The sequence below is a fragment of the Nelumbo nucifera genome, chromosome 7 (assembly GCF_055504915.1).
Source record: "Nelumbo nucifera cultivar China Antique chromosome 7, China Antique-T2T, whole genome shotgun sequence".
In the NCBI taxonomy this organism is placed as follows: domain Eukaryota; kingdom Viridiplantae; phylum Streptophyta; class Magnoliopsida; order Proteales; family Nelumbonaceae; genus Nelumbo; species Nelumbo nucifera.
Genome location: NC_142655.1, coordinates 56,025,364 through 56,052,875, shown reverse-complemented (window position 1 = coordinate 56,052,875; position 27,512 = coordinate 56,025,364). Strand labels below are relative to the sequence as shown.

The following is a 27,512-nucleotide window of genomic DNA, read 5'->3' as shown; positions in this document are numbered from 1 at the left end:
TTAGGTCATCATTTTTTTTCTTTTTCATTTTTATCTCCATAGTAGGTCAGTTTGGGTTTAGGTAAGACTCCTCATCTACCTTTCTAAAACCAGTAACAGCCTTCTCCATCTATAAACATCCTTATAGCCATACATAACATTGCTAGCCAAGGATTTTAAAACCAACCCGGAGAAAGAACTGGTCAGGAGTCCAGTTCTCGGGTCGAATTTGGTCCATTTTGACAAAAATAAAAAATAAAAATATTAAAAAATAAAAATGGTTAAAACCGTTCGAATGGTTAACTGTTTGAATCATCAGTTTGCTGATTAAAATCAATAGTTTTTTAAGAAAATCCGGTTTTGGAGAAAACTGGAACCGGTTCTTGGTTTTTCCGGTCCAATCCGGTTTTGAAAACCATGTTGCTAGCCAATAGAAGAGGATAAAGTGAAGTTTACCACACAAGTCTACTCCTTAAGTAGAGATCAAATCAGCCCCCCACAAGACTGCACCCCACAACGTCCCATAGCACATCTCCAATGTGTATTGAGAACATCTCCCAATGATAATACCCAAAATGGTGATATCATCATCAGGAGATGTTCCCAATACACAACGGGAATGTGCTGTGGGACACAGTCATGTAGGGGCTGATTTGAACTCCCTTAAGGCTCAGTTTGGATGGACTATAAATATAAATATGTACCTTACAAATACTGAAATACATACAGAATAACATAAAGTAGAAGGTTTTGTGCTCTACATATTTATATTTGTACTCCTTGCGAATGGAGCATAAGTAACACATTTAGCCGTTTAAATCCTCAAAAGCTATTGCCTCCCATTGTTTTTGATGATATGGCAGTTGTTTTTATTTTGAAAAAACAAAATAAAAAATTTTGGCAAACACCCCATAATGATCACTGTCCAATAAAAAATTAGTGGAGAATATTGATTATTTGTTTCTTATTAAAAAAATGATAAACATTTTTGGGAGATGGAGTCATTAAGATTGGATTGTTTTTGCTGATGTGGTATTGTGGTAATTATTATTTTTTGGTTGTGAAAATCAAAATCATAAATATTAATGGCAAACACTCCCTTAGTGAAAAAAGCCCAATAAAAATTAGTGAAGAATATCAATTATTTGTTTTTTCATATCTAAATAAACATTTTTGAAAGATGGAATACTCATAAAAATTGAATTGTTTTGCTTATGCCGCAAGTGTTTTTGTTTTGAAAACCAAAATCACCAATATTGTCAAACACCCCCTTATTGGAATATATGAATAATTTGTTTTTCTTTTGTAAAACTATACAAACATTTGTTTTTTGTTTTTCTTTTGTTGTGGTAATTGTTTTTGTTTCGAAAATCAAAATAAAAAATATTGGCAAACAACCCTTGAGTGGAAAATATGAATGATTGGTTTTTCTTATGTAAAACTACATAAAAACATTTGAAAGATGGAATCATTAACACACAATTTCAAATCATAAGAACCCAAATAAGAATAAGATAAATAGAAGGGAGAAAGATGTCATTTTGGTAATATAATTCTTGTTGTCACATGCCTCAGAAATCACCAGACTCCCAATTTCGTAATTCTGGACAACTTTAGAGGCTAATTTTAAGTCACCCACCCGCGTTAGAACCCGTCTCTTCTGCTATTAGCTGCTATACTGGCCGATTGGGTCCCACTTGCAGCACTCCTATACTTATAGGAAGAATCTCTCCCTCCCTCCCTCTGTCTCTCTCTCTCTCCCTAACTTATCTCGCTCGTCAGAAACATCGATTGATTTGAAGAAATTGTCTAGAGTCTAGACTTCGTCACTCTTCAATCGTCAGGCAAGTAATTCTGTTCTCCTTTTCCTATTTTCTTCCCTAAATTTCTTTTGATTGATTTATCTGCAATTCTGCTTTTGTGATTCTCTGTATCTTCTCTTCTGCGATCATCTTTTTCTTTTTCGCTTTTGTTTGTGGAGGAATTAGGAATATAAGCGGGCAATGAACACCAAACAGGTGTTTTTGTTTTGAACTAGACTGTGCTTTAATGGAAAATCTGAATTGACGGGGTTCCGTTTATTTCTTGTTTCTGTTGGATTCAAAATTTGTAATCGGGATGAATGGATGATTAGATTCTCGTGCATGTTTCAATCTGCGGTTGCTTTGATTCCTTTTTAATCTGAAAAGCAGTTCACAATATCGTCACTGAGCTATCGGAATCTTCGTCATGCAATCGGAATCAGTTCATACTTGTTGGATCTTCTATCCATTTGCGATCTTTCTTACTCCCTAGATTCCTAGTTTGATCCTCTATCTGGAATCGGGGAAAAAAAACTGTCTCCGTGCTTCGAGAAAAAAAGATCTGATTAACCGATTTTCATCAGAGATATTTGAATTATGACCTGGACTTTCACCTTCTTTCTTCATCGAGAAATGATCTGGTAGCCATTGATCTAAAATTTGATTCTACTACTAAAATTCTGATTTCCTATCGATCATAAGTGGATCCGCTTTGACAAAATGAGCCTCTTTTTTATGGTTCTCAGATCTGAAACCTTGGGTCTTATTGTTCTGCTTCTGAAGTTCGTTCTCAGTTTCAGAGTTATCAAGCTTAATTCTTCAATTAATGGGATTATTTTACGAATTAATTGAGATTATTACCAGCCCGTAAAAGGCGATTTATTTATTTAATTACAAACAATACAGAACTTTTTGTCGCTTTCTTAAGTCTTAAGATCAGATTGCTATTTAATTCGTCTTATCGACGATGCACTCAATTGCTACTCAATTTGCTGGCATTCTCATTCAATTTTCAGTATTTAATACTTACTACTACAATTTCTTCTCCATTATTTAAATAAAGAAATAAAAAGTTAGAATAATTTTATTCTTTCAATTAGCTACTAGACTACTTGTAGAGTATAATCCACTTGGTATGGCAATTTTCTTTTGCCAGACTACCAAATTTACCCTCCATTTTTTGTCAATTATCAGTTGCCTCTCCACCGTCTGATCTCTAGACTTTCCCAAACGTACGGTTGAGGCATTCTATGCAATAGCTGTTGCCATGCACAATCATAGTAACTTTAATTGAGGGTATTAATTGCACTAGAAGCCTGGATGGATGAAACGTGGACTGTGTGTTTCGCCTAGGTGAATATTAACCTGGTAGACCACAGGGAGGAGATCACCCCACCGATTTGATGATCGCGGCCGGCCACGAGTTCTCTGGGGTAGGATCATTCCATCTGGTGCCTGATCTGGGAACAGGTGATCGCCTAAGTGGGGCCAAATCGGTCGGTTTGGATTCTTCTGATGATTTGGCGGTATCGGTGCATTGTATAATGGTACAATTGTTGTGACAAATTTAGCAGTGGGAGGACCCACCTTATGTTTATTAGCAGTCGTTGGGCCAGAAGGGACCAAAAAGAAGGGTCCCACTCTTTAAACTAAGGGGTTTTACAAAAAGAAAGGTGTATGCACCCTGTGCGGGGGGCCCCACTCTTTAATTAGAGGTTTTGTATTTTTAACTCTGCGGAGTTCTTTTTGTACTTCATGAGTGAGCCTGGGTGGGCTTCCCTACCTACTAAAGACAGGCTCCTGGGTGATTGGGTCCCACCGTAGGGCGATTAATACAAGACTGGTGTAAACTCATTCCTTTGATCCTTTCTAGTATTCCTCGTTATAATTAGATACCCTGCATTTGCTGACCAAATACCCGACGAGAAGTTACATCCCAAGTAACCTTTAATTTTTTTTTTAGTTTTACATTTATAAAGTTGACTATAGCCACGTGGCATGTGACTAAAACTTGCTGAGATGAATTTCTAGGGAAAATTTTAGACAATCACTCTGTACTTGGGTGTAGTGAGACATAGCCCCTGAAATTTGTTTTGCGACAAAAAAACCCTGACCTTTTGGATTCCCGTTAACTCCATTGAGTAATTTACCACTTTGCCCATTTAAATTAGTTTTTGTTTTAAAATCCCAACTCTTAAGTGTTTCTCTCAACTTTCTTTCGGATTATCAATATTGAGTATATTTATATTTGTTGTCAATTGGTTGTAATAGAGACTTGGGATTGAATCTCGGGCTTATGGGTTTGGGGTTGGGGATGAGCCCCGTTGTGCAGCCCCATGATGGAGCCAAAAGGAAGTTCGGAAATAGACCAGAGAGAGAGATGTAATATTGTAACACATCCACGCAGAAGGGGGATATTCCCATTGGGAACCTGTGGTGTCTGAGCTCTAATAAAGTAGTGATCGGGAGTTTAAGAAGAAATATAATCCACCGTGGAATATAATCAGCCTAATACGATAAAGAATAAAAGAGATATAGCCACGTGGCACTTGCATTGCACGTGCTATCACGTGCAAATTAAATCGAGGGAGAGTTGGTTTGAAATAGAGGTGGACCAGGTGGTTGGTTAGGTGGAGTACATCTCCGATGGCTGTTGGGACTTGGGACCAGTTGTTGAGACCAGATCTGGACCCGATTTGGTGAAGAGCGGAGAGAACTACAAGAGAGTGGGGGCTGGACTCGTGGGTTTATCGATAAATCAACCCTTTTTCCTAACTGTTGGATCTGATGCAGCCCCATTCTAATGGTAAATTATTATATTTCGTCGATAAATTCTATAGTAGTTGTTTTTGGCTTTTTTAGGATTATTTTCTGTGATCCATTGATTCATTATCATGTGGGTCGACTCCTTGGCAGACTGTCCCAATTGAGGTTCATGATGCCATCCAAGTGTGGGCTCACTGGATAAGGTTCCTGGCTTGGTAATGCTAGCTAGTTGTTGGATGCTTGACCCGACCAACTTATATGGTCTAATGTGATCTGGACTTTTTGTTGAATCTGATTTTCAAGTTATTTTTTATGACAGCCAAAGATTTGAGGTTTGGTACGAGGCTTTTAGTCATGGAAGGAGACGCAGCAGACACTCAGGCAAGTTCAGAATTCCAAGCGAAGGCAGTTGACGTCCGAGAAAGTGATGTCAACCCAGCAATGGCCTCTTCCATTAAGGTAATTGTTAATTATTATAAGCTAGTCCATATCATTATGGTTTTGAAAAAGAAAAAAATAATAAAAAAGGTAAGCTATGCGACAAGTAGAGGTGATGGGCCCTATTACTGGCATAATACACCAAATCAGCTATTTGTGTGCAACAACTCGTCAGTCCGAATCACATGTTTGGATATGACATACGAGTGGCTTTGGTTGGATAGGGGCGGAACATGTATTTTACTAAAGTGCCCTTGTCAATGAAATTTTAGTTTTACCTCCAAAATAATATGTTCTTAAGAATAACAAAACCCATTCATTTATAAATACCGCATCCTGTTTTACCACACTAATTTTTTAATTAATTCATTTTTGTTTCTGGACTTGTTTACAACTTTTCATTCATACAAAGGCAAAAAAGATTTTTTTTTCTGCTTTATTAAGTTTCAAATACTACATGCGGGAAAGGTACCAACTAGCTCAGTTGATAAGGTCTCTGTCCGATCGTAGCAGTGACTTGAGTGCCTTTGACCAGGGTTGGGAGAGGGGGTTATGGGGATTGGGACATGGACTACCCCCGTTTTGTAATCCTATTTGAGTAGCTTAATAGGTACACCCAAGGAGAGGTCTTAGTATTTGACTGAAACCCCATGAACGTATATAAGCAATTACCGTTAGTAAGGTATATAAGTAATACTAGTAAGGTGAACATTTCCAATGCCCATTTAAAAACCTCCCTTATAGTTTCATTTTAACAAATACCTCCCTGAACTTTTTAGAAACTCAACAGAAACCTCCCTTCTGTCACTGTCCTAGACGGAAAGCGTTGGATTGATGCACCAGTTCTTTCCAAATACCCATTTTACCCTTTTATAAATTATTTTACATATAAAATTAATGAAATAACCCCATTTTTAACTCAACAAAACCTCTTTTAATGATCATTTCAGTAATTTTACATACAAAATTACTGAAATATGTTTTTTTGTTGAGTTAAAATGGGATTATTTCAGTAATTTTGTATGTAAAATAATTTATAAAAGGGTAGAATGGATATTTGGAAAAAAACGGGTGCATCAATCTAACGTTTTCTGTCTGGGACAGTGACAGAAGGGAGGTTTTTGTTGAGCTTCTCAAAAGTTCAGGGGAAGTATTTGTTAAAATGAAACTATAGGGGGAGGTTTTTATGATTGTCAGAAACTTTAGGGGAGGTTTTTGTATTTTACCCTATTATTTTTTGGGTTATGTCTAGTTTATCCAATCACAGTCTAAGTTGCGCTTTAGTGAGAGTGGCCAATTTCCTATTTTCTAGATAAATTTGTATTATTTTTTTTTTTGTATCTTAGTGTTAATTTTTTATTTTTCTGGAAAATAATTTTTTATTATTTTTCATTGGCTTATTATTATTTTTAAGTAAAATTATAAAAAAGCATATAAATAATAATTCTATAAGCCACCTTTGTGTTTTGACCCTAACAATGGCCTCCTCTATAGTTTTGAAAAAAAAAAAGTGCAAATACCTCCTTTCCCTTGGCATTTCAATAATGAAGAGATTGAAGTTACCATAATTCCTTTATCATTGTTAATGCATTATCATACACAATTTAAAGTTTCAACTTTATCCTTCACTAATTTATTTTGTGAGACAACTTTCAAAGAACAATTCCCCTTACTCTTCTTGGACAAAGTAAGGCAAAAAGGCTGAAGTGAAGTAAAATTAATGCATTACATTAACATATTTTATTTGGAATAATGATGAAAGGAAGGTATTTGCACCTTTTTTTTCAAAACAATAGGGGAGGTTTATGTTAAGGTCAAAACACTGGGGAACTTCATAGGGTTGTTAGAAAACACAAGGAGGTTTTTATAAATTTTCTTATTTTTAAATGGAATTTAAATTGATTTTAAAATAATTAAAACATATTTAAAATTCACATTTTATATTAATTTTTGAAATTAGTAAAAATTAAATTTAACTATGTATATGATATTTTTATTAAATTTAAATTCCTTATGAAATTTAAATAACTATATTAAGTTTTTATTTTTAGTAGAACTTAAGTTGGTTTTAGATTAGTAAAAATTAATTATAAAACTAATAATTGTTAGATAATTTTGTATTAGTTTTATATTAATTTTTAATTTACCTTTTTCCTCTTATTAATTAAATTCTTTTATTATATTAATAAAATATTTTTTATCAATAACAATAATTAATAAATTATTATTTTTATACAAGTAACTAAATTATTTTTATTATGGTTGATTAATTTTTATTATCTTCCAAATGGAATATAAATGAATTATAAATGAGACTACTTTTATCAATTCCAAGATGTACTTTTGGAGGCAAAAGAGGGTGAACCTCAGTGCAGTGGTTGGGTTGCTCCATTTTGACCTGGGTGACCAGGGTTCAAATCTTGGAAACAGCTTCTCTGTGTATTTGTGGGGTTAAGCCTGCATACATCTGTCCCTCCCTTAGACCCTACATTGGTGGGAGCCTCATGCATTGAGCTTCCCTTTTTTTTTCCACTTTTGGAGGCAAAACTAATGTTTTTGACCAAGGGCGTTTTGTGAAAATATCTATTTCCATCTTAATTTTGTCTCTTCCATTTACAAACCCCCCGTAGTTTCGTTGTCAAAAGTTATTGGGTAAACCTGGTCAACAAGACTGCATTATAACCCATGCTAATGGCACTTCATAAATAATTCATCTTTCTCATGGGCTCATGGCAGTACTTGAAAATCCAGCTAATTAAAATTCTACATTAAGATATTGATATTTTTGTGCTATAAATAGTAGTTTATTCTAGATTTCAAATTCAAAATATTTAGTTGAATGAATTTTGTATGCTAAATTGGTAATTGCTAACATAAGGTTTATCATGTCCCAATTTACATGATTGCATTCAAATTCTAATATCAAGATTAATGAAAAACAAGGCTTATAATTGTTTTTGGGCCAACTTTGATTCTTTTTTCATAAAGTATAGACATGCTACAAATTTTAAAGAAAATACAGGATCATTCTCATCTACACCTTTTCCCAACCATATGCGGTCAACCACATTAATCCTGTTCCACCATTCCATTCTGTTCAATGCCATTATCAATTATTAAATTATGGGACCTTAAATCATTTCTCACTACTTGTTAATTTGATTAGATATGTTAACAAGTAAGATAAATTTAAATTTCAAATGCGGATTACTTTTCAACCTGGTCCAGAACCAAAACTTTTACCAATATTTGAGTGAAACTTTAGATCCAATCAAAATTTCAGAAAAGGATTGAATAAAAAACTATATATTTTGGTTTATCTCTTACATCTTTTTATAACTCTTATCCTTCTTGTTTGTATCCTTAGGCTTTTCTTAATTCTTCCATGAGCTATTTTTAATAATTATTTTTAGTTTGTTAATTTTATTAAGTGGGACATAATATATTTTGATGCATGTAAAATGAGGTTTTTCCAAACACCTTGAGGAATAAAATGACATTTTTCATGGAGTTGATTAATCCTCTCATGATAAATTGCATTAAAAAACTGATATCTTGGTTTAAGTTCTGGTAAAAAATATAAACTTTTAAAAAGAATGTTAGAGAAAATAATGTGGATCCAACTATTCTTCTAATAAAACTGAGGGGAAGCCCAGTGCATGAGGCTCCCGCCAATGTGGAGTCTGGGGAGGGACAGTTGTATGCAGCCTTACCCCTGCACATACAGAGAGGCTATTTCCAAGATTTGAATCCTGGTCATCCAGGTTACAATGGAGCAACCCAACTGTTGTGCCAAGGCCCACCTTCATTCTTCTAATAAAACTGAATATTGTTAAAAATGATTGAAGGAACCAACTAAATTCAGATTGTTATTAACCTGTTTTCTGTTTCAATGAATGTCTGACTCTGAAATATTGCACAGTTTTCTAAAATATGATATTTGCAGTATAGTTAACAGTGTGACTAGGTGATTGCCTAGGCATTTTCAAGGACCATCTCCTAGGTGGCCAGCTAGGTTAGCAGTTTAAATAAACATCTAGTGGAGGCAAATAACCTCCTTCATGTATTTGATATGAGTGTATGTATCCCAATTTTGGTCTATAGGAGCTTACATAAAGCCAAAAATTAGGGCTCTTATTTCTTCTGTATATGTGTGTTTTCCTTTGAACTAGTGAGATTATATAAAGATGTTATTTTTTGTAAAAATGGATTATAAGTTGGAATTTCATCATTTATTAATTTAATTTGTGGTTTCTTATAACTAATATATGAGATTCCATTATACTTATTTGTGATCATACTCATTTTATATTGCTGGGTAGTAAAGGGTGATCATTTGAGAATGTTCTCTTTTTGATGGACAAAACAAGCTCCTATTTAATAGAGTAGAAAGCTTGCTGAATTAAAAAATATGAAATAAAAGGAGTTTCTTGAAGAAAGAAGGAATAGAGAAGGTGAAGAAGAGAAGAAGAGAAGTTGAAAAGAAAGGAGAGCAATAATCTGCCCGCCCCCTTCACTTATTATTTATATTAATAATAATAGAGTAGTACAAAGACAACTATGCCCTTATAGGGCAGCAATACATAAAACAACATATATAAGACACAAAAACATAATAAAATTTGGACTCACATAACTACTGTGGTCCCCACCTCCTATCTAACAACTAACATAAAACATCTACTCATAAAAAATATCATAAAACTGATTAATCTTCAACACTCCCCCTCAAGTTGGGAGTAAATATCACACATTCCCAACTTGCGTAGATCATGTTCAAGCTTGTTCTTTGCCACCCCTTTAGTGAGAACATCAGCCAGCTGCAACTCTGAAGAGACATAGGGCAAACAGACTTCTCCGATTGTAAAGTGTCTATCAACTTCAATGTGTTTTGTCGTATCATGCTGAATTGGATTGTGGGCAATATTGATTGTAGCCTGATTGTCACAATATAACATCATAGGTTCCTCTGCTTTCACCCCAATCTCACTCAAAAGAGATCTAACCCAAAGAAGTTCTGAGATACCATGAGCCATGAATCTATATTCAGCCTCTGCACTTGACCTTGCCACAACTGCTTGCTTCTTACTCTTCCAGGAGATCAAGTTTCCACCTACAAAGGTACACACTCTTGATGTAGACTTCCTGTCATCTAAGCATCCTGCCTAGTCTGTATCTATATAGGACTCTAGCTTCAGATTCTCATGATTTGAGAAAAAAATTCCTCTGCCAGGGTGCTTTTTCAAATATGCAAGTATCCTCTCAATAGCTTCCCAGTGCTAAACCTGAGGTGCATGCATGTACTGACTCACAACACTGACAGCATAAGAAATATCTGGTCATGTCATACACAAATACAACAACCGGCTCACTTTTCTTTGATATCTCCCCACATCCTTTACCAACTCACCATCCACACCATTAACTCTGTGATTTGGATCAATAGGAGCGTCTGTTGGTTTGGTCCCCAGCTTCCCAGTCTCCCGCAATAGGTCAAGTACATACTTCCTCCGTGAAATGAAGATCCCATGCTTGGATCTTGCAACTTCAATCCCTAAGAAGTATTTGAGCTCACCAAGATCTTTGATCTCAAATTCTTGCTACAATGATTTTTTGAGATCATCAATCTCCTCCAGATCATTTCCTATCACCACTATATCATCCACATACACAATCAGAATTGACACTAGAGCATCTCTCCTCTTTACAAAGAGAATGAGATCAGACTGTGTCTATGTGTATCCAAAACGGATGAGTGCCCATCTGAACCTGTCAAACCAAGCCCTAGGTGATTGTTTCAGTCCATACAAAGATTTTCTAAGTCTGCACACCTTTCCCTTACCAACGTTCTCATAAAAGCCTGTTAGAATGTCCATATATACCTCCTCCTGTAAATCACCATTGAGGAAGGCATTTTTGACATCAAGATGGAACAAAGGCCATGAATAGGTGGCTGCTAGACATAAAAGGATACGAACTGAACTCATATTAGCTACTAGTGCAAAGGTTTCCAGATAATCAACACCATAGGTCTGAGCATACCCTTTTGCTACCAACCTTGCCTTGTACCTCTTTATCTTGCCATCAGCCTTATACTTCACTGTGAATACCCATCTACATCCGACTGTCTCCTTGTCTGGGGGGAGATCAACTATTTCCCAAGTTTGGTTTTTAACCAAAGCATCAATCTCATCTTGCATGGCTGTTTTCCACTCAGGTTTGGAGAGAGCCTTAGTAACATTCCTGGGTATAGACACAGAATCCAGGGAAGAAAGAAAAGTATGGTAGGAGGGTGATAAGGCACTATAGGAAAGATGGTGTGAAATGCAATGGGCTGTACACTTTTTCTTCCCCTTACGAAGTGCAATGGGAAGATCAAGGTTAGTGGGATCAGTTGCAACAATGGTGTTAGGGACAAAAACATTATCATCAGAAAACATAACAGGCTCAGGCTCAAGAGGAATACCTGGAACTGTATCTGCCAAATCTGGAGTTTCAGAAGGACTGATAGAGAGTGGTGTGGGTTGAGGATGTGTGGAGTCAACCATCATCTGCCGGCGCTGGTATTTTTGTGAGGCTGCTAGTAGTGGCTCATGTAATGAAACTGGAGGTGCAGGTGCTGGTTGAATTGATGAAGGTGCTGGTTGAACTGATGAAGGCACCAAAGAAACAGGAAGAGGAACAAATTGTGAGTTATCCTTCCGAAAATTCTCCCCCTAAGGAGAACCACTCGAGAAGAAGAAGGCGGATTCAAAGAAGGTAACATCCATTGTGACAAATCTGCTCCTCGACACTGGGTCATAACAGCAATACCCCTTTTGGTTCTAAGCATACCCAAGAAAAACACATTTCTTGGCCTTAGGATTCAATTTCTTGCGATTAGCGCCAAGAATGTGAATAAAGGAAACACACCCAAAAACCCTTAGATGTATATGAAATATCTCCTCATCTGGAAAAAGCAGACTAAATGACACCTTAAACTCTAAAGTCCGTGAAGGAACACGGTTAATCAAATGCACGGTTGTAAGAACTGCATAGGAACTGAAGCACACACCATAAGACTCCTTGCCACCTTCACAATGTGTCTGTTTTTTCTCTTAGCAACTCCATTCTGTTGTGGTGTATATGCACAACTGCTCTAATGAATTACCCCATGTTCTAGGAAATACGTGGTTAGGTCCTTCTCAAAGTACTCTCTGGCATTATCTGATCTAAAAACCTTAGTTCTCACTCCAGATTGTGTGAGAACCATCTGGTGGAACTATTTTACCAAGTTAGGAACCTCATCACGTGATCTCATCAAATATATCCAAAAATATCATGTATAATCATCAACAAACAAGAGAAAGTAACAGAATCCTCCCATGGAAGGGATATGATATGGCCCCCATACATCAGTGTGAACAATATTAAAAGCAAAAGTACTTTTTTTATTACTTGGTTTAAAGGACTGCCTACAATGCTTTCCTAACTGACAACTCTCACACTCCAAAATAGATAACTAAACAGATTCAAACAACTTTGGGAAAAGACATTTCAAAGAACTAAAAGAAAGGTGTCCCAAGCGATTGTGCCAGAGCATAATCTGGTTCACTGACTTTGACCCACTACTACTGTTGCTGCTAACATGATGGCCCTGATGTCTCAAAATCTCATCTAGAAGGTAGACTCCATTCATCTCATGACCACTCCCAATCATCTTCTTTGACTCCAGATCTTGCGAAACATAATTATCAAGAAGAAAGGTCATAGAACAATTCAAATTCTTTGTTAAAGAACTAACAGACAATAGGTTAGTATGAACTCTAGGGACATGTAAAACAAAAGATAGAGTTATATCATTGGTCACTCTAGTTGTCCCTTTCCCAGCAATGGGAATATGTGAACCATCTTCTGTAGAGACTCTGTCTCTACCAAAACACAACTGATAGGAACTGAAAAGTGTAGGGGCATTAGTCATGTGCTTAGATGCTCCTGAGTCTATAATCTAGGGAGGTCCCTCCTTACCTGAAGTGGATGCAAGATTTGCAGTTGCATATGAACTACCTATATGTGCAAAGGAAGAGGTGTAGCTAGCTCCTGCATTTTGTTGTCCATCTGGAAGGCTAGTGCTAGGTGAATCTTTCTTACCCATAAGTTGTCCAAACCTCTCCAATTCTGTCCTCACTGCTGCTACTGCAATGGATTCCCAATCCGTTTGGGAAAGAGGGGCTGAAGAATCTCCTATAGTGGCTACATTTGCATTTCCCTTCTTGTTCCTTATCCGAGCAGGCATAAGATTTGGATGAAGCTTCCAGCAAGTGTCCCTAGTATGCTTAGGCTTCTTGCAATAATCACACACCAAGTCCTTATCTTCCCTTCTACTCTCACTACTCCCCCTGTCTCCATTCGGCTTAGGTTTTGCTGTACCAACCATAACTGACTGGTTAATGTTAGGCTGTCTCAGCATTACATTCCTCCTACTCTCCTCTCCAGAGACAAAGGCATAGGCTTGAGAGAGTGTCATGCCCTCCCTAGAAAGAATATGCTGCCTAGCAACGTCGAATTTAGGGTTCAGCCCTGCCAAGAACTCAAAAACCCTATTCCTCTCTACCAGTCTGTGATAGGTTGCTGCGCCATAGGGTTTTCAGCATGGAGAAATACATAGCAAGAGGTTTTTTCCCCTGTTTCATACTTATCACCTGATTCCTTAACTGATAGGCTCTGGCTTCATTTTGTTTTTGAGAGTAGGTTTCAGTCACTCCATCCCAAATCTCCTTGGCAGTATTAGCCCATAGGAAATTTTTTGCAATATGAGGTAATATAGAATTACACAGCTAGGACATTACCATGTAATTCTCCTGCACCCATCAGGAAGAGTCTGTATCAGGTTTCTTCTCCTCCCTAGTGAGATACCCTAATTTTCCACGGGCACCAATAGCCATCTTAATTGATTGTGCCCACTCCAAATAATTTGTACCATCAAGTTTTACTGTAGTAATGATCCCAAACCCAAAAATATCACTACTACCTCCAACACCCAGTCCCATAGTATCGGTAGATTTCATCTCGGTATTCCAACTCTCCATCTTACTTCAAACAGTTCAACAATAAGAAAAAATAGATTGGAAACCTTCCAAAAATAATTTAATATCACACACACATAGAAACAAACCCTTTCGGAAGAAGAAAACTCTAGCTGGAGAGAAATCTCTCTCCTCCCAATAGAGAGAAGAGTGAATCGATCACTCCAGGAGGCTTAGAAAAATCCATAAACCAAACCGCACTCTTCAGAAAATCAAAAGAAAGCTAACAATACCTGACCGCCCAAGATCAGATAAAAAACAAAGAGTCCAACTTTTCTGGGACTCTTCCCCATACTCCAGTTCTTCCTGATTTTGATGCCGAACAGTAAATCACCTTCCTGATGACTAGATCCCACCAAAAGATCCAAGAATTGGGCAATCTACAGTAGATCGATCAGCCCTTTATTACTTCATGCAGTTGGCTGATCTAGGGCTGCATGAGAATGCTTCTAGAAACCCTAGTCGCTTCTTTGATACCAAGTAGAAAGCTTGCTGAATTTAAAAATATGAAATAAAAGGAGTTTGTTGAAGAAAGAAGGAAGAGAGAATGAGAAGAAGAGAAGTTCAAAAGAAAGGAGAGCAATAATCTGGCTGCCCCCTTCACTTATTATTTATATTAAAAATAATAGAGCAGTACAAAGACAACTATGCCCTTATAGGGCGGCAAGACATAAAACAGCATATATAAGACACAAAAACATAATAAAATTTGGACTCACATAACTATTGTGGTCCCCACCTCCTATCTAACAACTAACATAAAACATCTACTCATAAAAAACATCATAAAACTGATTAATCTTCAACAAATAGACAAAAATAATCCTATAGAAAACTAATACACCTGTATTTTATGGCAAGATGTAACATTTTAGCATCTTTTATGCACAACCTTATTATTGATCTTCATGGAAGAATGCCATCCTAGGAATACATATGAGTTTTCCAAAACCTTAAAATTTTACAGTTGGGCCTTAGTTGATGTTTCAATAAAAGAGAAGCTAATTTCTTTTAACAGAATTGATTACTTTGTTTTAATTTGGTGCTTGATAATATATTGATTTTGCAAATCATGTTGTAGGTGGAAGGAGAGATTGTAATAAATGGGGGCTTGAAACATGAGAAAAAAGGCGAAAGCAAAGAAGAAGAGGAAGAGACTGCTCTTGACGGAGGATTCATAAAAGTAGAAAAGGAAACAGTAGATGTAAAGGATGGTGCCCACAAAACTGAAGGAGAAGCCACCTCAGAAGAAGGAGGTAGCTCTGCTTTAGACAGAAGTTCAAGCAATCTGATGGCAAACAGAGATTTATTAGAATCCCAAGAGAAAGTGAAGGAACTTGAGTTGGAATTAGAAAGAGTGGTTGAAGCATTGAAGCATTCTGAATCAGAAAACACTCATTTGAAGGAGGAACTTCTACTTACCAAGGGGAAATTGGATGGAAGTGTGAAGCTCTGTGAAGACCTTGAGGTCAACAAGAAAAGGGTTGAGGAACAGATCTTACAAAATGAGGAGAGGTACAATTTACAGATCAACACTCTGCAAGAGGCACTGCAAGCCCATGAGGAAAAACACAAGGACCTGATCAATGTAAAAGAGGCATTTGATGGTCTAACTTTTGAACTTGAGAACTCACGAAAGAAGGTGCAAGAATTGGAGCAAGAACTGCTGTTATCAGTAGGTGAGATGAAGAAGTTTGAGGAGCTGAGTAAGCAAAGTGATTCATATGCTGAATCAGAGACAAAGAAGGCCTTAGAATTTGAGAGGTTGCTAAAATTGGCAAAAGTAAATGCACAAGAAATGGAAGTTCAGATGGCTTCCCTACAAGAAGAAGTTAAGGGTCTGTATGAAAAGATTGCTGAAAATGAGCGTGTTGAAGAATCACTTCGGACTACTGCTGCAGAGCTTTCTGGAGTTCAAGCAGAACTGGAGATTTCAAGAGCACAGAAACTAGATTTGGAGAAGATGCTTTCTTCCAAGGAAGCTAACATAAATGAACTGACTAAAGAACTGGATCTGCATAAAACTTCTGAAGCACAGATGAAGGAAGATATACTGGCTCTAGAGAATCTGTTCTCTTCAGTGAAAGGAGATCTTCAGGCAAAGAATGATGAATTGGAAGAAATCAAGTTGAAGCTGCATGAGGAAGTGAAGAGTAGGGAGCTGGTTGAAGTTGATTTGAGAAGCCGGGAAACACAAATATCAAGTGTACAAGAAGAATTGGCTAAAGTGATTGTAGAGAAAGAAACTCTGGAAGCAACTGTCGCAGATCTTAATAGTATGGTTATGCAAACGAAAGAGTTGTGTGGTGATCTTGAGAACAAATTGAAGCTATCAGATGAGAATTTCTGTAAATCAGATTCTCTTCTGTCTCAGGCTTTGTCGAGTAATGCAGAGCTGGAACAGAAGTTAAAGTCTCTTGAGGAGCTCCAGCAAGAATCGGGTACTTTAGCTGCTACTGCTACACAAAAAAACCTTGAACTTGAGGATATCATCAAAGCTTCAAATGCAGCAACAGAAGAAGCAAAATTACAGCTAAGAGACACTGAGATGAGACTGATATCTGCAGAACAGAAGAATGTGGAGCTTGAGCAACAGCTAAACTTGGTGGAGCTAAAAAGTAATAATGCTGAAAGAGAGCTGAAAGAATACTCTCAGAAAACATCTGAACTAACAGCTATACTGGAAAGGATTGAAGAAGAAAAGACATTGTTGAAAAGCCATGTGCAAGAGTATGAAGGTAAGATAACCCAATTGGAATCTTTTCTAAACCAGGCATCTTTGAGGAGTTCAGATCTCGAGTTAGAATTGAAGAATGTTTCTGAGAAATGTTCTGAACATGAGGACAGAGCCAATACAAGCCATCAACGCAGCATTGAACTCGAAAACTTGATTCAGACAACTCACTCCAAAGTGGAAGATGCTGGAAAAAAGGTTGTTGAATTAGAATCATTATTGCAAGCTGCAAATCACAGAGCAGAGGAGCTTGAAGAACAAATAAACACACTAAAAGTGAAATACAATGATGCAGAACTAGAATCTAATCAATTCTCCTCCAAGGTCTCTGAACTTACAGCAGAACTAGAGACTTTCCAGACAAAAGCATCAGGACTTGAAATTTCACTGCAAGCATCAGATGAAAAGGAGAGGGAATTGAAAGAATTCTTGAATGTAATTACAGAAGAAAAAAGAAAGTCTGACGAGGAATTAATCAGTTCAACGAAGAAGCTTGCTGAAGCTGAAAATCTGCTGGAGGTCTTGCAGAATGAACTTAAATCAACCCAAGAAAAATTGGAGAACATTGAGCAAGAACTTAGGGTTTCTGGAATTAAGGAGAATGAGGTATTGGAGAAGCTTAAATCTGCCGAGGAGCAGTTAGAGCAACAAGGAAAATTAATAGAACAGGCAACCACAAGAAACACAGAGCTTGAGGCATTACATGAATCTCTTGTCAGGGATTCAGAGCTAAAACTCCAAGAAGCAATGGTACACTTCACCAATAAGGATTCTGAGACTAAATCTCTCTATGAGAAACTGAAGATTCTCGAAGATGAATCAAAGACATATGAAGAGAAGGCTGCTAAGGAAACCGAGAAATCGAATTCTTTGAAAGTTGAATTGGATCAGAGTTTGGTGAAGCTGATGGCTCTGGAAAGTACAATTGATGACCTCAAGGCAAAGATCTTGGAAGTTGAAGATAGAGCTGCTCAGTCTTTCTCAGAAAATGAACTGCTATCTCAGACGAATTTACAGCTCAAGACAAAAGTAAATGAGCTTCAGGAATTTCTAAATTCTGCTTGTGATGAAAAGGAAGCCACTGCTCAAATGCTTGCTTCTCACTTGAACACCATAGCTGAATTAACTGATCAGCACTCAAGAGTCTCTGAACTTCAATCTGAAACTGAATTTCGTGTGAAGGAAGCAGAAAGACAATTACAAGAATCGATTGAGCGATACGCTCTAAAAGATTCAGAAGCTAAAGACTTGACTGAAAAGCTAACTGCACTGGAAATCCAAGTAAGAAAATTTGAAGAACAGGCTCATGAATTATCTGCTCTTTCTGAAACTCAAAAAGCTGAGTTAGAAGGTTCTTTGTTGAAACTAAAGAATTTGGAAAGTGATTTTGAAGAAATGAGAACTAAGGCAAGTCACTACGAAAAGGAGAGTGAAGGACTAGCTGAAGTAAACTTACAACTCAAAATGAAAGTAAATGAGCTTCAGGAACTGCTAGCTTCTGCATCTGATGAAAAGGAAGTCACTGCTCAAATACTGGCTTCTCACATGAACACCATAGCTGAATTAACTGATCAGCATTCAAGAGTGTCTGAACTTCAATCTGAAACTGAATGTCGTATCAGGGAAGCAGAAAAACAATTACAAGAATCCATAGAGCAATACATTCAAAAATATTCAGAAGCTAAAGACTTGAATGAAAAGCTAATTGCACTGGAAATCCAAGTAAGAAAACTTGAAGAACAGGCTGATGAGTCGTGTGCTCTTTCTGAAGCTCAAAAGGCTGAGTTAGAAGAGGCTTTGTTGAAACTAAAGCTCACGGAAAGTTCTTTTGAAGAAATGAAAACTAAGGCAACTCATTTTGAAAAGGAGAGCGAAGGACTAGCTGAGGCAAATCTGAAACTTACTAGGGAACTGGAAGCTTATGAATCTAATTTGAAAGAACTGCAAACAACATTTTCAGCAATTCTAACTGAGAAGGATGATGCAGTTGAACATCTTCAATCTTCAAAGAAGTATATAGAAGATTTGAAACAACAGCTTTCTTTGGAAGGACAACAACTTCAATCTCAGGTATAGCACTTCAAAGATAATTTCCTTTCCAATTTAGAAACTATCTCTGTTTGATTCTTAAACTTTGATGAACATGTGGAGGTTGTCATCATTGCATGATTTTCTAATCTGAGAAATGACTGGTTTTGCAGGTAGCTTCAGTAATGGAAGAGAACAGCCAGCTTAATGAAAAATACCATAGTGCGAAAAAAGAACTTGAAACAGAGAGAGTGCAGCTAGAAGAGCACAAGGAAAGGGAAAGCATTCTAAAGGTTGAGTTAGAAAATCTTAAGGCACACATCACTGAGAACTTTGTGGTGCAAACTCGTGTTGCTGAACTTGAAGAACAATTAAGGTTGGCTGAGTCTCGGCAGAAGGAAGAGGTACCTATGATACTAGTAATATGAGAAAGCATCATAAAAAATGTCCATAGAATCCAACTTTTTTGGGCTCAGATTTGACGACATGGTTAGATCATTCAAACTATGAATCACTAGACCATCCAGATTTTAGGAACCCCAAGTTTTATATTTTTCCAAAACCCTGTTGGACAGAAGTTGGTCTAGGCAGATCTCTTCGAATCAGCCAAGTTTCAGAAACCTGGACGCTATAAACTGGCCAGGTTTGACTAATTTTAGATTTACCATAGGGAAGGTTTTGAACCTGGGCCATTACCTAGGAAATTACATAAAAAACTACTGAACCACTTCTTTAGTTTCATGAGATGAACGATTGCAGAATGGTTTATGCCTGTATGGAGATACAATGCAACACTGTCAAAGGATAAATTACAATTATTTATGTTATTTATGATGTCATGCATTGCTGGTTCAATCAAGGAAATTACATAAAAAACTACTGAACCACTTCTTTAGTTTCATGAGATGAACGATTGCAGAATGGTTTATGCCTGTATGGAGATACAATGCAACACTGTCAAAGGATAAATTACAATTATTTATGTTATTTATGATGTCATGCATTGCTGGTTCAATCAAATGGTTGGGATTTTTGACCCATGACATAATCCACTTTCTGGGTGGACAGTCCAATTCTGACAAAGTGGATATAATCTACATATTTGGATCAGTTGAACTTATGTGGCCAATAATGACAATTTTAATTTGTGTAGGTTGAAAGTGTTCGATCTATGGCTGCTGAAAAGGAGGAAAAGCTAGTTTCTGAATTGCAGGAATATGCACATAAACTTTGTGATAAAGAAGCTCTACATGAACAAGTGCAGCAACTTCAGAAGGAGTTAAAGCTTTCTCAAAATATCATAGCTGAAAAGGTTATTCCTTCTTTACATTTTAAGTCAATTTCTTATTATTTTCTTGTTGCTATTAGTGGCTAAAATTGTGATCCAGGCGTTTGTTTCTAGATACTTTATAAATAAGACATAATTATTGATCATATATAAAGAAATATTGGCATGATTGAGATGAACCAATCTTAGATTTCATGCCCTTGTCATTAAGCCCCTCAATAGGCACCACTTTATTGGCCCAGGTACAATGATTAAAACTTTGACATTAAGCCCCTTATAACCACTTGACCATCTCAATACTCCCTCTCAAGCTTAGCATAAATATTGAACTTGCCTAGCTTGCCAAGGTTGTCTTCCAATCTAAGCTTAGAGACACACTTGGTGAGATAATTGGTTAACTTCTCTCCTGATTTAACAAAAGATGGGCATACTTCTCTACTAGTAACAATTTTTCTAATAAGATGTTTCCCCGATCCAATGTGTTTAGTTCAATGATGCTAAACCAGATTGTGGGCAATATTAATGGTGGCTTCATGGGCTTGTCAAACTGTATTACCATCTTTGTCAAGAAGCTCTTAAGCGGCAATAAATTTGAAACTCCATGGGCCATGGCTTTGTACTCTGCCTTTGTACTAGAATAAGTAACTGTAGACTGTTCCTAACATCCAAGATATTGCCTCAAGCAATGTAGGCTTATACCCTAAGGTGACCGTGTTTACAATACAAAACTCCCTTCCCATGATAACCCTTCAAATAGCACATAATTCTATTCATAGCTTGCATATGAGATGTCCTCGACTTACAAATGAATTGACTCATTTACTAATAACAATAGGAAATATATGGCCTTATCAAGCATATATACGGTAACTGGCCTACCAATCTTTCAAACACTCACTTATCAGGGAGAATATCACCATCATCAATTCCCAATTCATGATTGTGATCTTTAGAATCTCAAAAGGCCTAACTCTTAACTTTCCTGTCTCCTGAAGATACTCTTCTTTGATCTTACCACTACATTTCCAAGAAAGTACTTGAGATCTTTAAGATTCTTGATTTTGAACTCTGATGCTGATAAAGTCTTGAACTTAGCAATTTAGGCAAGATCATCACCAATGACAACTATATCATCAGCATTAGTAATTAATATGGTCATCAGACTGCTTACCTTCTTTTTTTTTATCAGAAACTCAAGAAATTTTATTAAGATTAAAGAAAAATAGAGTACAACAAGAAGTTGTTAAGATAAAGACCCTTTACAACAAAGAACCCTCCATGCAATTAACATTGAGCCCAAAACAAATGATTTCTATGAACTCCACAGCTAATCCATCCATCAAACGATTAGCAGACCTCCTAACCCATCTTACATGGATTTCCATATTTCTTGATATTAACTTGAATCTTCTGAATTTGTTTCTCAATTGCCATAAAACCCATTCTCATTTTTTCAACCAACCAATGACTATTTTTGAATCCCCATCAACAATTAGCCTTGTAATTCCCATATTCTTAGCTTTTTGCACCCCAACAATAGCAGCCATGAATTCAGCTCTCACTGAATCACCTTGATCAATAGGACCTGAAAACAAACCACAAATATTCTCACTCCCATCTCTGAACACTCCACCGATTCCGGAAGGCCCTGGATTGCCAAAGCTACTTCCATCAAAGTTCAGCTTCATCCACCTTCCACTTGGGGAACACCAAGCCTCCAGGACCTTTTGTTTCCTAGAAGAAGAAAGAGAAATCGACCTCTAGTTTCAGAAAAATATTCCTTCGAGAAATCTGAGAATAATTTCAAAGTTTTCACCCAATGTGCAACTCTTACAGTAACAGTCTCCAATATTGTCTCCTTATTTCTCTCTCTCCTCAAAGATTCTTAAGTTTCTTTCCTCCCAAACTGATCACACCACTGCTGCCCTTGCACGCTTCCATAAGATTCTACCTTTTCTCTTTGTGCTTCTCAGAAAAGATGGGCTAAAGAGTCCTTCCAAGCTGACAGGAGGGATCCACCTGCAACCAAAAAGAGAGAGGAATCATTCTCAAATACAACAAGAAAAGGGACAAGAGATTAAAAGATGAAAGCATCCTCACCATTCAATTTGAACTGCCTACCCTCTTTATGAAGAGAGTATGATGAGCATGGAGTTTGTTTGAACCAATCTTCTGAGTACATCTAAACCTGTTAAACCATGCCCTAGGAAACTGCTTAAGACCCAAAGTAACTTCTCAAGCCTACAGACCTTTCCATGGATGTTAGGAATGTTCACCCCAAGTGTTAGATCCAATATATACCGTCTCTTTCAAATTACCATCGAGAGGGCATTTTTGTCAACTGTATGGTGCAAAGTCCCAAAAAAAGTGAACTGTTAAAGAAAGGATAATCTGAATTAAATTCATTTTATCCATAGGAGCAAACTTCTCTTTATAGTCAATGACATAGGTCTAGGTGTATCTTTCGCAACAATTTGAGCTTTATACTTCTCGAAAAAGAATCCATTAGCTCTGTACTTGAGATCAACTAATTTCCATTTTTGGTTTTTGATTAGGGCATCTATTTTCTATGTTATAGTCTCTTTCAATGGGGGTAATTGCATTGCCTCTGTAACATTATGAGGAAAGGATATAGAAGAAGTTGCAAAAACAAAAGGAATTATAGGATGGGGATAATGAATCATAGGAAACATAATTAGAGATAGGAAAATCTCGGAAGAAGACTTAACACATTATCTTTTTCCTTTGCATACAGCAATAAATAAATCAAGGTCAACATGGGAATAATATGGATCAACAATTTATTCAACAAGGGCTTAATTGTCTGAATCTGATTTTTTTTTAAGCCTAAGCTGGAACCAACCCAAATCACTAAAACAAAACTTTTACATAATTTGGCCCCAAAATAAGTTGCCCCTAAATGCCCCCTTTTTTTGCCAAACCATCTGCTAGCCCATTAGCTGATCTTGGTATCCAATTCACTGCAGCTCTCAGTTCAACTATCATCTTCTTGATTTCATGAACAATGAATCTGAGGATTAAATTGTGGTGGTTGTTCAGTCTTTGGATCCACCTTCTTGATCTGGATCATACCTGCAATTCTGGCACATTAACAGGTTAAGAGGTAGTAGGGACAGAGTCTAAAGAAATGACAACATCAATAGAGGGAGTAGGAAGCACAAAAAACTCATAAACTCAACTCTTCTCAATAAACTTATTTTACTGATCTGCATCCAATGGATCCATTCAAATGCCTTCAGGTGTGATCAATCTCCCAAACGACCTACAATAAGGAGAAATACATAGCTATTTGAACACTGAAACTCTCATCGGTTCCCATAATTATTGGCACCAGATTTTGTATTTTGAGGAAACCATCATAAAAAATCAAATAAAACCATCATTAACCAAGGTTTTCTCACAACACCACTGTCTAAATTCCCAGAAAACAATTGTTCAACATTGTAGCCCCTAACCAAGCTTTATGGAGCCAGTAAAAGTAATCTTGCACAGCAGAAGGGAAAAATCAGTGCCAGTGGAAAATATTGAGGATTATAACCATTACTGCCCCTTCAATACTGAATAAAATGAGTGACACTACTGGTATTTTCGAAAAAAAAAACACATTTCCAGAAACAATTCAAAATCATCAATAACACTGCTATACATCAATCAGATCATATAACAGTTCAATATTGAAGAACAAGGCCGTGCATTAATATTAGAAAGAAGAAAATGTTCCAAAAATTCAAATATGATCAGAAAATTATCAAACTACCTTCATTGTCTCCCAAAATATGATATGGATAAAAATCAACTGATCCCATTCAAAAACCCTTAGACATTGAAGCATAAAATCCGATGGATTCAGATCTGAATTTTTTGATTTTCTGACTGTAAAATCTATAAAAAAACAGCTAAAAGCACTAAATGGTTCCAAAAATTGCTTCAAAAAGACCCTAATATTGTCCATACCAGAATATAGGGTTTTCTTTGTTACAAGATACAGGTTATCTGTTCACCTGCTGACATCATCTGTACAGCTGTTGACATCAACAGTGCCTCAAGATGAACTCTGGCACCTACTTGTGACTTATGTTGTCCTGTGTGAGAATCAATCTTGGATTTCACACCAATGTCATTAACTTAAATATTATAAGGGTATAATTAGCCCTTAAAATTACAATAAAGTTTCTTAAGAGGCACCACTTGGCAATTTTTTGAACACTTCTTCAATATAAATGATTCTAAACTTCCTTTGAAGAGGTTTGCTGAGTATGACTTTGCAACAAAACAAAAGGATGTTGTAGTGAGAAGCTTCTTGAAGGATTCACATGAGTTTTCCAAGAAATCATGCCTTTGGTAAAACAAGTTGAATAGATTTACAGAACACGGGCTGAGTGGTTCAGAACCTAAATGAAAATTGGAAATTTATTCGTGAATGGTTTCTCATTACTGAACTGATTTGGCTGTAACTGTTAAGCATTTGATGGAAGTGATAACATGATTGAATGGTAAATGTTTCAATATATGGATTTTTCTTTAGTTATCTAATCACATATGGAGGGTTACCATCAAATTTCAAGGATGAATTCATTTCCAACAGTATTTTTGTAACATTAAAAACTTCCACAGTTATTTACTGTCCTCTTTATTTATTACTCCTGCAGGATGAAGAGAAACAGAGAAATTTATCTCTTTTCAATGAGGAGTTGGAAATTTTGAAGAAGAAGTCAAGTCAGGATGCTGAATTAGAAAAGAAGATTGAAGAGGAGAGAAATTTAGCTATTGTCAATGCTGAATTGGATGATTTGAAGAAGAAACATAGTCAGACTGCTGAGCTAGAAAAGAAGATTGAGGAACTTGAGAACAAGTTGAAGTTGGGAAATAACTCCAGTGTTCAGGCAAGTATAACCAGTATCATGTTTCTACCCACTTTAGGTGATCTTTGGTACTTAGGGTGGTAAGAACATACTAAAAATAACTGTTTTTAAAATCCTAAATTCAGGATTGAATGATTTCAAGTTAAAGCCATGAGGGTTATAATGGATTTGGTAATGAAATTGCTGTTGGTACTCGTACAATCACATGCATCTTTCCCTTGTGTTTTCTTGATTGAATCCTTTTCTACCTTTGATGGTTTAGGGATGCAAATGGTATACATTTGTCCAATTCAAAATCAATTCAATCAGATTAAGGCAATCCAAATTTGATTAATTCATAATTGGATCAAATGTGGATCCACGCCAGCCTGTTTTGTTATGTCCAATCCAACGATGTTTAAGCAAATATGCTTACATTTACATAAACTTAATATGTATGTTGTATACTGATGTGTCATCATAGGTTACCGTATGATAGAAGTTATTTTCAAGTCATTTTGTTCATGATATACAATATCAAACTCATTTTAGTTTATTTTTTAATAATATTCATGATCATCTTTAACTTAATTTATCAATGGTATTCAATATCATCTTTCTTCCAAATTTGATCTAATTCTAATAGACCAGATTTTGTTCAAATCTGAAAAATAACAGATCAAATTTGGATCTAGGCACATCTGTTTCAGTCAGATCTGGTTGCAGCCCTGTGATGGTTCTTGATTGCTAAACTTGTATGTTGAAATTCATAAAAAAAAATGCCAATAAATATGAAAGCATGTATCCATGCATTTGTGGCATATATTCTCAGTTTCAGATATGGGGATGTTTAGATTTTAAAGTTAGAGAAGTGCTCAAAGAAGACATTATCTATGATCAAGATCCTAAGATAACATACCTTGAAGCCTCCTATTGCAGTTATAGGTTTGATGCAACCTTATCTTCAAGTTCATAACTAAACATCAATAGCTGCATGATAAACTTGATCCGAGTTTATAATTTAATGTTGGTGGCTGCCTGATTACCCTACAAAGTATGTTTGTATGTATGTAGGATGTGAAGTTTATGGTTTGGCTTTTCTTTTTTTTTTTTTTTTGTCTATTCTTTATTTCGAGTGTAAAGAGGGGCTAAAAAGCTTTGCATATTTAGGATGTGAGGAAATTCTCTGTTCTTTTCTAAAATAAGAAATAGCAAGTTTTTTCTTTACAAGAGTATTTCAAGAGTACTATTAAGTTATTATTTATTTTTCAGTTCGAATATAAATGTTGATGTTTGTCTTATGTTGCAGGGTGACTTGAGAAGTCCTGCTGAATTTAAGGATGGACTAGAGGTGAAATCCAGAGACCTTGGTTCAACTATCTCAACTCCATCAAAAAGGAAGAGTAAGAAAAAATCCGATGCTGCATCTCCTCAAGCATCACCATCTTCAGGAGGAATTCATCCCGCAGCCCCTCAGATTTCATCTGCCATGTCCTTTAAGTTCATCTTGGGAGTAGCATTGGTGTCTGTGATCATTGGCGTTATTCTGGGGAAGCGCTATTAACTTTGGCCATGTTTTCTTTTATTCTCTATAGTTAGTGTTTATTATTTATTTTTTTTCAAAAAAAAAAACTCAAAAAAAGAAGTATGGTAGTGTGTAATTAGTTAAGGTCTTGAAGTTGGTCAAGGGATTTGTTTTTATTCTATCCCTACCAGTTTGCGGCACTATACAATCTGGTTGTTGTATTCAAGTTTGTGTATTATTTTTGTGAGTTTATACTGCAAATGCTTCTGAGTTCTCATCTTTGAGAGACTGAGCTGTTGCTGTTGGTTGAGCATTGTACAAGGTTCTGGGACTGGGAGGACACTTAAAGCCCACCTGACTTGTTGTATAGGAGCCATTGCTTGCTTGGTACAATGGTAAAATCTTGGGCTTGACAAGTGTGAGGAGAGGTTGGAGTCCGACTGTCTGAGCCACTCCCATGACCCCATATTTGATCTGAAGTTTTGGTAAATAATTCAGCTGTACTACCAATCCAAACTGGAAACAATTGTTGTTAGAAAAAGGTATCACCAGTTGCTAAAAATCCAACATCAAGTAAACAAATCCATCGCGTTTCTATTTGATGTATATACAGACTACAGTATATTGCTTTGCCAGTTTAGTTACAGGGAATGGTCTTATATAAGATGTCTATTGTACTGATTTATTTTGGACGGAACTGAAAATTTTCCTATGAAGAAATGGAAAGTAGTTGCTCTCATTCATACCGAAATTTGTTGTGGAGATGTCCAGGCTTTGGTGTCAATTAAGTAGTAGATCCGAATGCTTGCGTGATAGAACATTTATTTTCTACTATTCATGTCATACAAGGCCAAATGCAGTTGCACGCCTTGTTTTGCACTGAAAAACTGATAGCAGAATTTGCACCGCCTTCCTCCTACCTTAAAGACGCCTCCCAACTCCCAAGCACTCATCCCTCTCTTCTCTTACATAAAAGAAGTGGGGACTACACCATTTTACTTCCTATTTGGAGTTCACATCCTCTG

The 27,512-nt window shown here is 36.5% G+C and overlaps 1 protein-coding gene and 1 long non-coding RNA gene across 2 annotated transcripts; one reads left to right on the top strand and one right to left on the bottom strand.

The window, feature by feature from the left end:
• Positions 1–1,678: 1,678 nt before the first annotated feature.
• On the top strand, positions 1,679–26,766 carry LOC104599684 (early endosome antigen). Its single transcript, XM_010262312.3, has 7 exons — positions 1,679–1,823; positions 4,867–5,006; positions 15,132–18,854; positions 18,986–19,216; positions 19,966–20,124; positions 24,771–25,004; positions 26,272–26,766. Exons 2-7 carry the CDS (start codon positions 4,902–4,904, stop codon positions 26,524–26,526), a joined length of 4,707 nt encoding a protein of 1,568 aa, XP_010260614.1. The 5' UTR covers positions 1,679–1,823; positions 4,867–4,901; the 3' UTR covers positions 26,527–26,766.
• LOC148790515 (uncharacterized) lies at positions 22,825–27,512 on the bottom strand. The gene is made up of 2 exons (XR_016078794.1): positions 27,234–27,512; positions 22,825–23,383 (listed from the first exon to the last, which is right to left on the bottom strand). It is a non-coding gene; the product is annotated as an uncharacterized LOC148790515 (long non-coding RNA).